The 13,878-nt window shown below is 39.3% G+C and overlaps 1 protein-coding gene across 1 annotated transcript in view; it reads left to right on the top strand.

Annotated features, from left to right (window-relative positions):
* Positions 1–13,878, top strand: part of pmfbp1 (polyamine modulated factor 1 binding protein 1) — a 220,747-nt gene that overhangs the window by 172,750 nt on the left and 34,119 nt on the right. Inside the window, exons 14-18 of the mRNA XM_082161301.1 lie at positions 338–505; positions 7,655–7,855; positions 7,935–8,165; positions 9,733–9,963; positions 13,576–13,698. Coding sequence (XP_082017427.1) covers positions 338–505; positions 7,655–7,855; positions 7,935–8,165; positions 9,733–9,963; positions 13,576–13,698 — 954 coding nt within the window. The remainder of the gene's footprint in view (positions 1–337; positions 506–7,654; positions 7,856–7,934; positions 8,166–9,732; positions 9,964–13,575; positions 13,699–13,878) is intronic.

The raw sequence follows: 13,878 nt of genomic DNA, 5'->3' as shown, positions 1-13,878 counted from the left end.
TTGTCTATATATAAAGTTGTTAGCTTAGATCTATGGCTTCACTATACTTTATTAACAGCTACCAATAATCCTAATACTAAGGAATCTCAGTCAAAAACACAGTTTACCTTGTTGTTCCATACTTATTATTTAGTCATTTTTATACTGAGATTTATATGTTAACAGATTTTTCCCCAAACTCATGACTTAAAATGCATAAAGCAGAATCCGGAGATTTCATCTAGGCGAATATGAGTTCCTGCTCTCTAGATACTGGCACTGGCTATCAAAAATCCACATTACTTGACTATTAACATGCATTTAATATTGTAATTGTGTGGCTGTGGCGTGTGTTTAGCTCGCAGAGCAGATGCAGGAGGTCCCGTCTAGGAGAGAGGAGGTTGTGGCCCTGCAGAAGGAGTTGAGCAGACTTCAGGAGATCCTGAAACAGAGAGAGGAGGTGATAGAGAAGAACAAACACAACACGACACGGCTCCAGCGAGAGATAGACTCTCTTTACAAACAGGTAAACACACTAAAAATCACAAATTGGCCAGTCTGGGTATTGAGACCTGAAAGAAAACGTGGAGTAAGCATGAGTTTGGTGGTGTTGTTTCTGTGTGTTCAGCTGAAGGGTGTTTGTGAGGTCTCCGGTGAGCGCACTCACGTGTAATATTTCCTGTCGGCTGCATCGACAAACCACACATAGGCATGGAATTCCAATTAACTCCCTTTAATTAGGCCCTCCCTTGCTCATGGCACAGTTCCTTCATTTATTTTAATCTTGTTTATGCACCTTGATTGTTTCACAATATAGATTTTTTTTAATTAGGCAAGATTGATTAAATTGCATTGATTCTCTGTCCTTATTAAAATACCCCCCCCCCCCCCCCAACTCTACTCTACTCTACTCTCTCCAAACTGGTGTTATTTTTCATTATTAGTGGTTGTGCCTTCAGCTTGGCTTTAAGTGTGTGTGTGTGTGTGTGTGTGTGTGTGTGTGTGTGTGTGTGTGTGTGTGTGTGTGTGTGTGTGTGTGTGTGTATGAAAATAATGTTTATCATACTTTATTACAGCATCTGAAAGTCTGTTGTATTGGCAACCACTTCATGAGCCAGCAGAGGTTTCATTAGAAGCTTGTGTGCTGTTTATTAGTCGCAGTTTCTTACAGAATTACTCCGAACTACATTCAACCAAAGAATACTGCGTTTGTTTTGTTTCAACTGTATTTGTTTCTTCTTTTCATTTCAGTTAATATTTATATAACGTAACAACACATTCACATGTCCACTGTTCTCTGATGATGTTTAATGGCCACATGACGTGCAAGTAAACTGATCAAATATTTTATCTTTTATAAGTGTTTTAGGTCACACTTTATTTTAAGTTGTCCGTGTTTGTGTAATTATACACTGAAGTACTGAGTAATAATAATTAACTACATGTACTTACTATAGGGTTAGGAATAGGGGTTGGTTTAGGGTTAGTTGCATATAATTATGCTAAATTTATAGTTAGTACTACAGTAACTACTTGTAACTACACTCCATAACAACCAAGTCGTCTGTCGTTGGAGATAACGCAGTACAAGTAACATGACATACGTAATCAGATTACTTTTTTTAAGTAACTAGAAAGTAACGCATTACTTTTAAATTTACAACAAAGTAGCTGAGTTACTTTTTCAAGTAAGTAACGCAAATTTCTTTGTTTTTCCATTTATTGACTGACCATTTATTGACTCTCCTGTCCATGTTGAGAGAAATCAGGAGTAAGTGCAGAGGCGTTGTTTGCGCTGGGTGTAAACATGAAGGTTCTTGTAGGTTTAGACTAATGTGAGCAGGCATTTACTCAACTCACTTGCATAAAAACAGATTTAGTATTCAACAAACTGAACAAAAACTGGGAAGTGCAAACTCAGTATATTGCGCAAACATGCAACAAAAAGGACACCCGACACATCAATTCTTGACAAAACATAGATTTTTACGCAAGGAAAACAAACGTAAATGTAACATAAACAAAGAAACGTGTCAGGGCCGGGCAGGACACTCACATAGCGCAGACCGTTGAACACCATGCCATAGGTAATCGCCCAAAACAACCTCCCACATGAACAGTTTCAGCGACAATTAACTCTGCGTCCAACAAGGTGTAATCAAGGCCACACCCCCTCCAAATGGCACATAAAATCACACACAAACCACGCGCATAGCCTAAAATGTTTTTTTCTTATTGTGTTAAACTTTCTCCTCCAACTATTCTGCGATCCAGAATGGCAGCAGCTGAAAGGTTTGTTTGAGTGGCGCCCTCTACTGTACAGGCGTGAATTTACATTTCCTTCAGCCTGAGGCTTATTCATTTCACTTTTGTTGTTTACATCTTTAGATCTTTTGAATTTTTTTTTTTTTTTAAACAACCAAGCAAGTCCAACCCATGTGAGAAAAAGTAACACAATCAGTTACTTTTTTAGGGAGTTACACAGTTTAAATGCTTGCGTTCTTAAAAGCATGGGTAGATTCTTGTTGGCTGGAAGAAGAAAAAAAGTAATTCCAACAAAGTAGTTTGTATGTGTCATTATCGTTATAGTTGGGGTTGGACAACTGTATTCTCACAGAATTAGAACGTTAAAACCAAAGAGTATAGAAGTACCAAGAGGCGAAACTCCGTTGCAGTTTTGACAACAGTCGCTAGATGGCGCTGCTGTCGCGTTGTCGCCATTTTGGACTGAACCAACGGCTTTACCGTTAGCACAACTACCGTATGCAGCATTAGCATTATGTCTGGAAATAATTAGAAATAAAGAAAACAGTGTTCTGCCATCAACTGCAACAACTACTAGTGTACAACCAATCAACTAGCATTTCATAGATTCCCCAAAGATCCAGAGAGTTAAAGTAGAAAAGGTTTTTATTAACGTTAAAGTGAGCTAACGTCAACGATAACAGGTGCTGTAACGTTAATGTAAGCTATCCCATAACCGCAGTAACAGTTTGCTAACGTTATGTATTTGGTCGAAATTGAGTCAAGACTCGAAATGGGCTTTTTAAATCGCATATTTTCAGAGACATTTGGCTTTTTCAAGGAATTTGTCAATCATTTCATGAGGAACATGGGCTGTTGTTACTGGTGTTGTAAAATTGTGCTGTGTATGAAAACGGGAGTTATCCCCAAAAGTTATTGGGGTAAATAAGTAGCCCATTTGACAGCTTCATGCTCTATGACGGAATTGTTTAATTATAAACCGATCCATAAGCATTATTTTGTTGTACATTATTCAACACGCCGTTTTAGTTTAGGCTATAGAGATATTAAAAACTAGAAACTACTATTTAGTTCCCTTAACCGCTTTTGAATTGGATCGGTATCGTTCAATTCTATGACAGCTGTGTTGCGTTCAGTCCAAGATGGCGGAGCTGCAGTTCTGCGCATGGGTGCGTTTGTTGCAATGGAACGTTCTATTGAGTTTCGCCTCTTGGTACTTCTATACTCTTTGTTAAAACTTTATAGTTATCGTCCTTGATGGGAATGGGCCTTAAGGGCCAGATGCGGGCTCAAACGAGTGTCAGATCGTTTCCATAATGACCAACACAATCTACCAGGTAGTGTCTGGTTTAAGACTTGCTTTTTTTGGGCAGTGCAAACACCAGTACATTGCCAATCGCAAACCTTAGTAAATCGTGTTGCGTGATTCATTTTAAAAATCTCCTCCCATAAATTTTGCGCATGAAAGGGAAACTCCTACAAATGCATATGCAATAAAGTCAGCCCCAAAAATAACCCTGTTCATGCCTTTTCAGTGCTAATTTTTCACTGCCTGTCTTTAGTCGTTTTTTAATGCGCTGGCCCTTAGTGTCTTGTTGGCAAATTTTGCACAGGCAGTCAACACTGATTTTGTTGCTTTATCTTTCGCTGTGGCATTAGATTATCATAGTAGATTGTTGTTTCAGCGAGCGCTGACTGCTTGTCTAACACTTGAGGTCCTCTAGAAGATCCAGTTCTGCCAATGCAAGCATCTCAACCTCCTGCTGTTTGCTTCACCTGATAAACACTTGATGCTGATCCGTAGAATTTTTAATCATGAAGCGAAGCTCAGCTCTTTTAATTTTGATCGATGACTCCGTTTATCCTTTACATAACACATTCCCGTCTCTGTTCTACCGCTCCACCTCTCTCAGCACCCCTCCGCCTGGTATGAAAATGATATTAGAAACTAAATGAGATTTGAAATTGTGTGTTTGACAAGTGACTTGATGACAGGGTTTTATTGCAGGGCCTGATCCATGTAAATTTTATGCTAATAACACTGCTGGCCAACCGATCTAGTATGAAATTAATCAGCGGCGGAAAAGAACGAGAGAGCTCCATAAAATGGGTCTACCCTTCCTCTCTCTTTCTGAGTCTCATCTGAAATAGCCATGGGCTGTTGTCTGTGTGATGAGTTTGGGACTGAAATGAGGATTTCGAAAATTACACTGAGCTTTGCACTTATTCATGTTGTAATGCCGCCACGCAACACACTGCCGTCAACTCCCTCCAGGGCCTCGAGAAGGTGCACTCTGTCATTTTTTGTTTACGTTGCTCTGGCCCATATGTCATCTTGGACTTATACTGACACCTAGAGGTGTGGATGAAGTGTCACAGAAAAGCTTTTAGTTAATAATGTCATTATTGTAGAAATGCACTATTCTCAGTCAAGCCATGATTCATTTATTCTACGAGAGAACATGTAAAAAAATAAAAAAGAGGGGTTACAGAGATAAAGTGATTTGGGGTTAGATAGCTGGTCATGTGAACATGTCCACTCCATGTAAAATAAAACATTTTATTAGGCTACTGATACACTGAAAAAGCTAATTTTTCAAAAGTCCTATTATATGAGCCAACTTGTGTTTACTTCTCCGAAACCGTCATTCATTCATTCATTCATTCATGTTGTAATTTTTGGGTCTTTTTTCAGTAAAAAACACCCACCAATAATCATGATGTACTTATGTAATTGGTGTTAGTGACAATAAAAGTACAATTACCTGCTATTAATAATAAATAATAAAAATGTCCCTAATTGATTGGATTTTACATGGCCTTGCAAGGCTGACTGGTTAAACCCTCTAGATTTCATTCAATGCAACTGAATGCAAATGTTGGTGAAGTTCCATTGTTTCATGTTAGATTAACTTTTTATGATTGGAATTACGTTCAGAATGATCCTGGAGTGTAATGTACGTTATCAGCTAACCAATCTGGACCATGGAATATTAATATTAATAATAATAATATTGAGAATCAGCATTTAACCACACTTTTTCCTGTTTATAGGCATTTACATGCCATATGTGTCAAAGCAGCTTTTCTGTGCCACATCTGCAGTGTAAATCAATTTAGTTGTCCAATCAGGCATCCTCGAAGGATCAGTTGTCCTAATATTTCTTGTGGTTGTCAAGCCCTTCCTCCACTATACCACCTTTTCTAGCTTTCATCAACTTAAGAAACATTCATATGCTCTCCTTTCCTCTGCTTTCTTGCTTCATTTATCCCATTCATCTGTCAGTAGTTTTCCCATGTGCATGTCCATGCGCCTCCTCCCGGCTCGACTCCAAGAAAACAGAAGCGTAGGTGAATCACTAATGGAGTCATTATCAGGTTCCACTCGTTTAAAACAACACAATTAGCGCTGCAGTCTTAATGATGCTTGCAAAGGGAAGTTCAGTGCACTGAGGAGACTCCATCCAGGGCCTTCACCAACCTAATAAATCACGCAAGTTAACTCACAAAACTAATATACCGCATGTGTGTGCGCACAGTAGTCTGTGTGATTTATTATTTTCACCCTGCGAGACATCTGTTACAGTGCTCCTTATTTTTGTAATGCATCATCAGCCAGGGGAAAAAATAATATTATCCAATCTGGGATCAGCTCTCTCTGGAGTCTAATAATCTAATGTAGAGCTGCTATCAGTGAGCCACCACAGACACGCTTCAGGGAGCAAACAGGCTTCGGTGATTTCTGTCTCAGAATCTCTAGCATTCATTATATATGCCAGTGTGTGACTGTAGAAGTGAGTCTGTAAATATAGTTATAATAGGATGGTTCCGACCATAAATTATATTCAATGAGCTGCATTTGAGGTGTACTAATACTAATTAAGGAATATCCCACACATTAGTGCTGTTGTACTGAATATAAGAACAGGTAATTGTTGGGCGTGTGATGATGCTTTTATACAACAGTTTCTGTGTAGAGGCGTCGTGTGCGCTGTCTAAACAAGATGCTTATTATAGTTCTAGACTAAATGTGAGCATGCATGTACTTATCTCAAATGCAGAAAAACAGATTCAGTATTCCTCAAAATGAATAAAAACAGGTAAATGCAAGCTCAGAATATTACGCAAATCTGCAACAATTAAATATGTTCAATAATACAATTGTCTCACTTTATAGACTTTATAGGGGGGGGGGGGGGGGGGGGTATTTTTTGGGGGGATTTTCGCAGCCGGAAATGGCTGAAATTGCTGCACCTTTTGTCAAATTTTTTTTGTAATTTGAAATTGTGGTTCTGGTCCCTCATGCACAAGGCAATGGCGACACCAGCACAGAAATTCTACAGCTAATACATTGCTGAAGACATGCTGCTGCTGCTGCACATGTAACATACATGATTTAACCCCTTTAGCAGATCTATACATGTGGAGCTGGGGAAGGTGGAGGGTTTCTGAAAGCACGCTGCATACTGCATACTGCTAACAGCAACACACCGGAATTTGTTTGAATGTTGACGCAACCGCTACCAATCAGCTGAGCTATGTAGATAATGATGTGATCGCTACCAAATAAGTTAAAGACATATCAGCCTGCGCCATCTAGAGTTTACATTTACATTTTACATTTATTCATTTAGCTGACGCTTTTATCCAGAGCGACTTACAATTGCTATATATGTCAGAGGTCGCACACCTCTGGAGCAACTAGGGGTTAAGTGTCTTGCTCAGGGACACATTGGTGTCTCACAGTGGATTCGAACCCGGGTCTCTCACACCAAAGGCATGTGTCTTATCCACTGCGCCACCACCCCACATAGTTTCATGCCAGAACTAGGTATTTACTTGAAATATTAAAAAAAGTGCATATCCAGTAAAATAAAGTCTAATCTATTGGTGAAATACGGCAATAATAGGACTAGCAAATATTTGCCCCAATGTACAATATATTCTGCATTGTATAGTAGTTTAACAGTATCATTAAACCTCTAGAAACTATTATTTCAACCCACACATTTAACACATAAACATAAACAAGGCATTGGATCACTTGCGCAGCCATGTCTCTCTCACGCGGTTTCACAAAATTAATGTCCATTTTTATACTGTACATTATGATGTTCTGATGCCTTAATTTACATTTAAAATGACTTATTCGTTGATGACATATTTGTTTTTAGTGTTTAGTTGTTTTGACATAATCAAACAGAACTTTAATAATTAGCATTAACTTGAAAATAATTATTGGCATAACGCTAGTATCGGACAGAATTTCAATATCAGTGCATCACTAATCTGTTCTGATTCCACACCGCTCACATACTCTGGTCTGGGACGCCACAAAAAAACAGACAAGCAAAGTGATGTAAACAGGGAAAAGTTACTAGGTTGGTTTTTGGTCTTGGTTCTGTGTCAGTGTATAGGTCAAAATGAAGAGCTGTGTGATCTGCGTGAGGAGATGCAGCGCTGGCAGCAGGAGACCCAGGAGCAGAAGGAGAGCCGGGTGAAGGAGGTGCAGGACCTTAAGAGAGAGCTGCAGAGCACACAGAGTCTCCTGCAGCTGCACAGAGATAACCTGGAGAGTCTGCACCGACAGCAGAGAGACACCGAGGACGAGGTGAGGCAGCACAGCCGACTTCAGTTTCACCATATCCCAACTTCTGTTTCTAAATATGTTGTGTGTTTGTGTGTGTCAGGCCTCCTGCAGGGAAGCAGCTCTCCACAGTCAGGATGCAGAGATGGTTCAGCTGAAGGCAGGTCTACTGGAGGCTGAGAAACTGGCCACAGATGCTGAGGCTCGACTACAACCTCTTAGTGAATCCCTCGAGTTCTGCAAACACAAGTACCAGGCCTGCCTCAGCAAGATCGCCCAACTAGAGAACACTCTGCTTAGCCGAGAGGAGGACCTGAAAGAGGCCCACAATCAGGTTGGTACTTAAATTAGTCGTAGATACCTTTAGAATTAAGTCTGCATTGCAACTAGTGATGCACAGTATATTGATATTGACTCCATCCAGCGTGCATTTTCCGTTCATTTGGGGTCAGTACAATATATATATATATTTTTTTTTTAATTAATACTTTTATTCAGCAATAAATCGATCAAAAATGACAGAAAAGACATTTATAAGGTTACTAAAGATTTCAAATTAATGCTGTTCTTTTGATCTTTCTATTCATCAAATTATCCTGAAAAAAAGTATCACAGTTTCCAAACAAACTTATTGTTCTTCTTATTCATTTAAAGACTTTTGTTGATCTTCGACTCATGAGTGTGCGATTACAAGTGACAAGTGACAGCAGAAAATCAGCATATTAGATTTCTGAAGGATCATGTGACTAAAGACTGGAGACATTTGCCATTACAGGAATAAATTCCTTTTTGAAATATGTTCAAATGCAAAACAGTTATTTGAAATAGTGATAATAGTTCATATAAATACCATTTTTACTGTATATTTGATCAAATAAATGCATATCGGCATTTATTGGTAGAATATTGGTAGTGCATAACTGCACAAAGAAATACATCAAATTAATGTACTGTACATCATCAGTCTCATTGTACTGTATTTGCAAACAGGGTCTAAAATTGATGCTCACCGTGTAAAAATGGACGTTGGCAAGTACAAAAAATGGTGTCACTCTATAGTTAGCCGGTAACATTTTTATGAATTCTAACGATGCATGAACGTGAACAAATGTGAACGACGCTGGGGACAGTTAACGGGCCAGCGCTGCATCGTCACGAAAGTTTAAGCCTTGAAAATTGTAATATTCAAGCGCAAGAAGACACGAAAGGGAGCTCATTATGTTACTTGCAAATACTAAACTAGGCTCTTTCACGTCATCTTGTGCTTGAGCAGACAAATTCACACAAAATTAAGTTTAAAAAAATTATCCTAGTCAGTAATGTCTTAAGTGAACATAAACAGTTGAGAAAGTAAACGCATGTGTATCAGTATATTAGATCCGTGCATTCGCTCTTAAAGTGACAGCAGCCTAATAATCCTGATGCTGTCTGTTTTTAATGTTAATCAAACAACAAAGGACCAAAAAAAAATCACTCACTGATATTGACTGAATAACTTTTGTAACTTTAATTAGGATTAATAAGGATGTTTAATTTTCAGAAACTTGCAGTGTTATTTTACATTTGCTTTATTAAATTTCGTTACCTGAAAACTACTGTTAGACCTACCTGAAAAGCACTGCTTATGTCATTTTTATATTTGTTATATTGTATTTATTTGTGCTTTTGTTTGTAATTTGACTATTTGTTCTTATTTTATTACTGATATGATTCATATTGGTGTCAACAAAGACCAAAGACTCAGTCACGCACTTGATTTATAAAAATCTAGCTTTCTGCAACATTTTTGAGCTGCAGTACCCTGAAGCTAGAGGCTATATATTAAATTACTGAGAGCAGACATCAGTGGTGATAGTGATATGTTTTTGTCTGTGTGTGGCTGACTGATTTGGTCTCCTCAGGTGGCCCAGAGGGAAGAGCAGGTCCTCCGTCTGAGAGCTCAGGTTGTAGCTCTGCAGGGGGATCTGCAGGTACACTGCACCCAGCTGGAGAGCGGAGACGATGCCCTTGCAGCACTGAGCCAGAAGCTCCGAGACACACTGGAAGAGCTGGAGCACAGGCGTAATCACACACAAGAGTGTGAGCTGCTCATCAACACACTCAGAGACACAGCTGCTAGCCTTCGTCGACAGGTAGCCCAACCCTTAACTAACACATAGCTGAACAGGTCTGTCTCTTCGCAGAGACCAGGACATCTTGGTCATTCCTGTCAAACAAATGTAGTCCTAACCCTACCTCTAATCCTAAGCATTAAGAACCACTCAAATCAAAGAGAATGAAACGATTTGGTAGCTGGGTCAATGATGAATAAGAACTTTCATGAAAACATCTTCATTATCAGTATTCTCAACACAAAACTAGATCAATATCATCATCAAAGTTTTAAATATTACTTGTGTAATATAGCAGTTATATAAAGGTCTGCAAAATTTTTAAGATCAAAGTGCATGACAAATAAAGTTATTGTCTCCTAAAAGAAAGAATAAATTCTGAACTGGGTCATCAGCAAATTCAGTGTCACTTCTTGACATCTTCCTCACATTTGCATGATGCCAGCCTATGGTCTTCATCTTCTTTGTCCCGCCCTCTAACACTGTAGTTCTAGCTGAGGCCTGAAAGTGTTTGGTTCGTATTGTTAACATGTCGAGAAGACGCTGTTTTCTGTGCTGCAAAAGCAAATCCACTTTGCATGCACTTCCAAATGATGAGGACTCGTGCTGACAATGATATTGTAAATCCGACCCCATCATTACTATTCGTATCACTTAGTATCAAGCACTGAGGAATTCTCCGGAGTTGAAATTCAGATATGGTAATGGACGTTTCATTTCCAATACATGCTGTAAGCAGTCGACCAATCACAACAGACTGGGCCATCTGACTAATCAGAGCAGAGTAGGCTCTCGGAAAGGAGGGCTTTAGAGAGACTGAATCTTTTATCAAACCGTTTCAGACACTGAGAAATGTATATAATGAGAAAATGAAAGTGTTTTTTGACTTAGATGCATGTAGATCTATTGTAGGAGACCTCCAAAACAAAACTAGGAAACTTTAATACTGTTACGGTATGGTGGCTTAGAAAGCACACGACGAAGGAGATGGTACGAAATACTGTCTTTAAACAAATAAGAAACTCAGAAGATTTACGACACGTTCACAAACAATAACCGACAAGGACTGAACAGAACAGGAAGTATAAATACACATAGTAAATGAGGGCACTAAACAGAAACAGCGGGACAAAGGTGAACTAAACAGAAACCAACTAATTGAGAACTCATACAGACACGACAGGAACGACTAAACAGAACATAATTGTACATAATTACTGCACAAATACAGCATAATTATTTCTTTACAATTTTCATCATGATATATGGACAGTTGTCCTGATAAAAATATATAGAAATGAATATTAATTCAGTAAATGAAAACATGCTCATAATAGAAGTGTTGTATTTAAGACATTGTATGTATGAATAGCATTTTAATGTATTTTTGAAACAATATTTAGATCCAAACAAATCTATGAGCATCGTGTCATTGACTCAGAAATGTTTCTCTAGGAATGTTGATCCAAGAAACGTGTCCTACTTTGGCTAAATCACCATATTTTCACTCCTGTGAGCTATTAAATTGAGTATTGTGGGTCCCAGAGAGATGCTGCAGATTTGCACTGTGAATGCCCCATAATGCAACAGTCTTAACACACTCATCTCCTCCCTAGAGTTGAATTCTGTTGGGTTTAGATTGCATATCAAGCCAAATGAAACCTAGTTACCACATGTACAGGTGGAAAGTGGCTTGTTAGTGCAGCTTGAGGTGTGAATACAATGGGGAAGAGAATCTACGCCACTCTACGGGTGCAAAAGCCAATCTGAGCTTCAGATACGTTTGAGTGTTCTGACTGGATTGTATCGATCCAGGTCAGAACCCTCACGCTTCATGCTATGTGCGGAGAGAGCATTTTCAGGTGTTTCATTTCCCACAGTGTCAGCTGGAGAGCTGTGATAGGCTCTCTTGAGGAATTCTGGGAGTTGAAGTTATTATTGATTTGTAGTTGTTGGGTAAAGATTGCGTGTGTGGCCCTTTCAGACAGCTCGGCTGGTGTTTAAATGGACCTGAAGTTGTTTTGATTTGCGTGTACATTGACCGGGAGGAGCGGCTGGTTGGCGGAAAGTGGAAAAGCCTGCTGGGTCTGTGGTGTCTAGTCGAAATAATGGGCATTGCTCTCAGCGGTGGAGGGACAGGCCTTGTCTACAGCCCAGCGGTGCAGTCACCTCTGTCGGATACAGTGCACACTAGGTGTGAGGACCTTCCTGCCCTACCTTCCCGTTCCTTTTTCTCCTCTAGCACCTCCAGCTTCTCCTCTCAGATGTCTATGATGCTTAGCGTCCCATTAGCAATCCCTAAACATCACACTCATGCATGCTATATTGATCCAACTGTTTTCAGTCAGGACCTCAGAACACACGTCCTTCAGCCGTTCGCCCATGTCTCCTTCCTGTACGTTTAAGCTTCCCTTAATTGCTCCCTCTTACTGAGAACCTGCTGCGCCCCGGCATTACAGCACATAACCTTCAACAGTGTGAGAAGGGAAGTTTCCTTGATGTGATGTTTTACATCACAGTCAATCACCTCACTCTTTATTCATCTTCAGTGGGAGCTGTCGGCAATAATAATACTCTTAAAGGAGAAGTTCACTTCGGAATTAAAATGTCCTGGTAATTTACTCATCCCCACATCATCCAAGATGTTCATGTCTGTCTTTCTTCAGTCGAAAAGAAATTATGGTTTTTGAGGAAAACATTACAGGATTTTTCTCCATATAGTGAAGGTCCAAAATGCAGTTTCAGCGTAGCCTCAAAGGGTCTTATCTAGCGAAGCCATCTGTCATTTAAAAAAAAAAACCCACAAATGCTCTTACACTCGATATAAGATTATTATTTTTTAAATTATGTCTATATTTTATGTCTATTTATTTCTTGTCTGTATTGTTCATGTGTAAGGCACCTTGAATTGCCAGTACAATATCATGTTCAATTTAACCTTCCTTACTTATTCCTAGCTCGTCGTTGATTTAGTCTTTCTCAGAACAACAGCAACAGGCAGTGTGACATAACGAAATATTATCTTCGTTAAGTCTGAGCCCATTTGGAACTGTTTTATATTCAGTCTTCAGTTCTGACAGCACTGTGCTGGACTGATTTATCTTTATCATAAGGAAGAACTTAACAGGCATTAGGTCCTGAAGAAGGACCTTACTCTAACTGAAGAAGATCAAGACCAGATCGAGACTGAGCTGCTTATGGTTTTACATGCTGTTTTACAGTTCAGAATAATAACTACCCAGTCTTTCTGTCCAGAATACTGCTTATTTCCCTATTTTATAACACACAATAAACCGCATAATCATGGCTCATGAATATTAATTAGATGACAGATAATTTTTCACCTACTTAATATTCAGTAGTCTTAACTAAAAGGCAGTTAATGGCCTTTGGGGTTATTCAAGATATATATTTTTTGATATACGTGTTCCCTAGGAATGAAACCCATGACCATGGTGTTTCTAGCACAATGCTTTACCAATAGTTACAAAAATACAGTTCTCACTTTTATCACCACTTAAATTTGAATGTGTGAACAGTCTGTTGCTGTAATATGGATTTCCAGCAGGATTGTAAATCTAAAGAACTTTTGAGAGTTGAATGTGACCGATTGTGTATGCGTGTGTCTTCTAGGCTGAAGAGCAAGAAGAGACGCTAGTGAAGACACAGGCTGATTTTTCCATCTACCGGGCCACTCACATCCACTCCGACTCAGACTACGAATCCCAGCTGTCCCGCGTTCAGGAACTTGAGCAGGTGAGTGAAGCACTGTCTTTGTAGTTGAGAAAAACGCCACATGCTACACTCACATCTGCATGGATCCATCACTGTAATCTCTGCCTGTTACAAAAATGGGCTTTAAATGGACCCACCTGCTCCCGTGTCACACGTTACTGTATGCATTGACACTGTGCAACTCAGGGACTATTTATCAGT

Source organism: Leuciscus leuciscus (assembly GCF_965113295.1).
Source record: "Leuciscus leuciscus genome assembly, chromosome: 2".
In the NCBI taxonomy this organism is placed as follows: Eukaryota; Metazoa; Chordata; class Actinopteri; order Cypriniformes; family Leuciscidae; genus Leuciscus; species Leuciscus leuciscus.
This window is presented reverse-complemented; position numbering and strand designations above follow the sequence as displayed.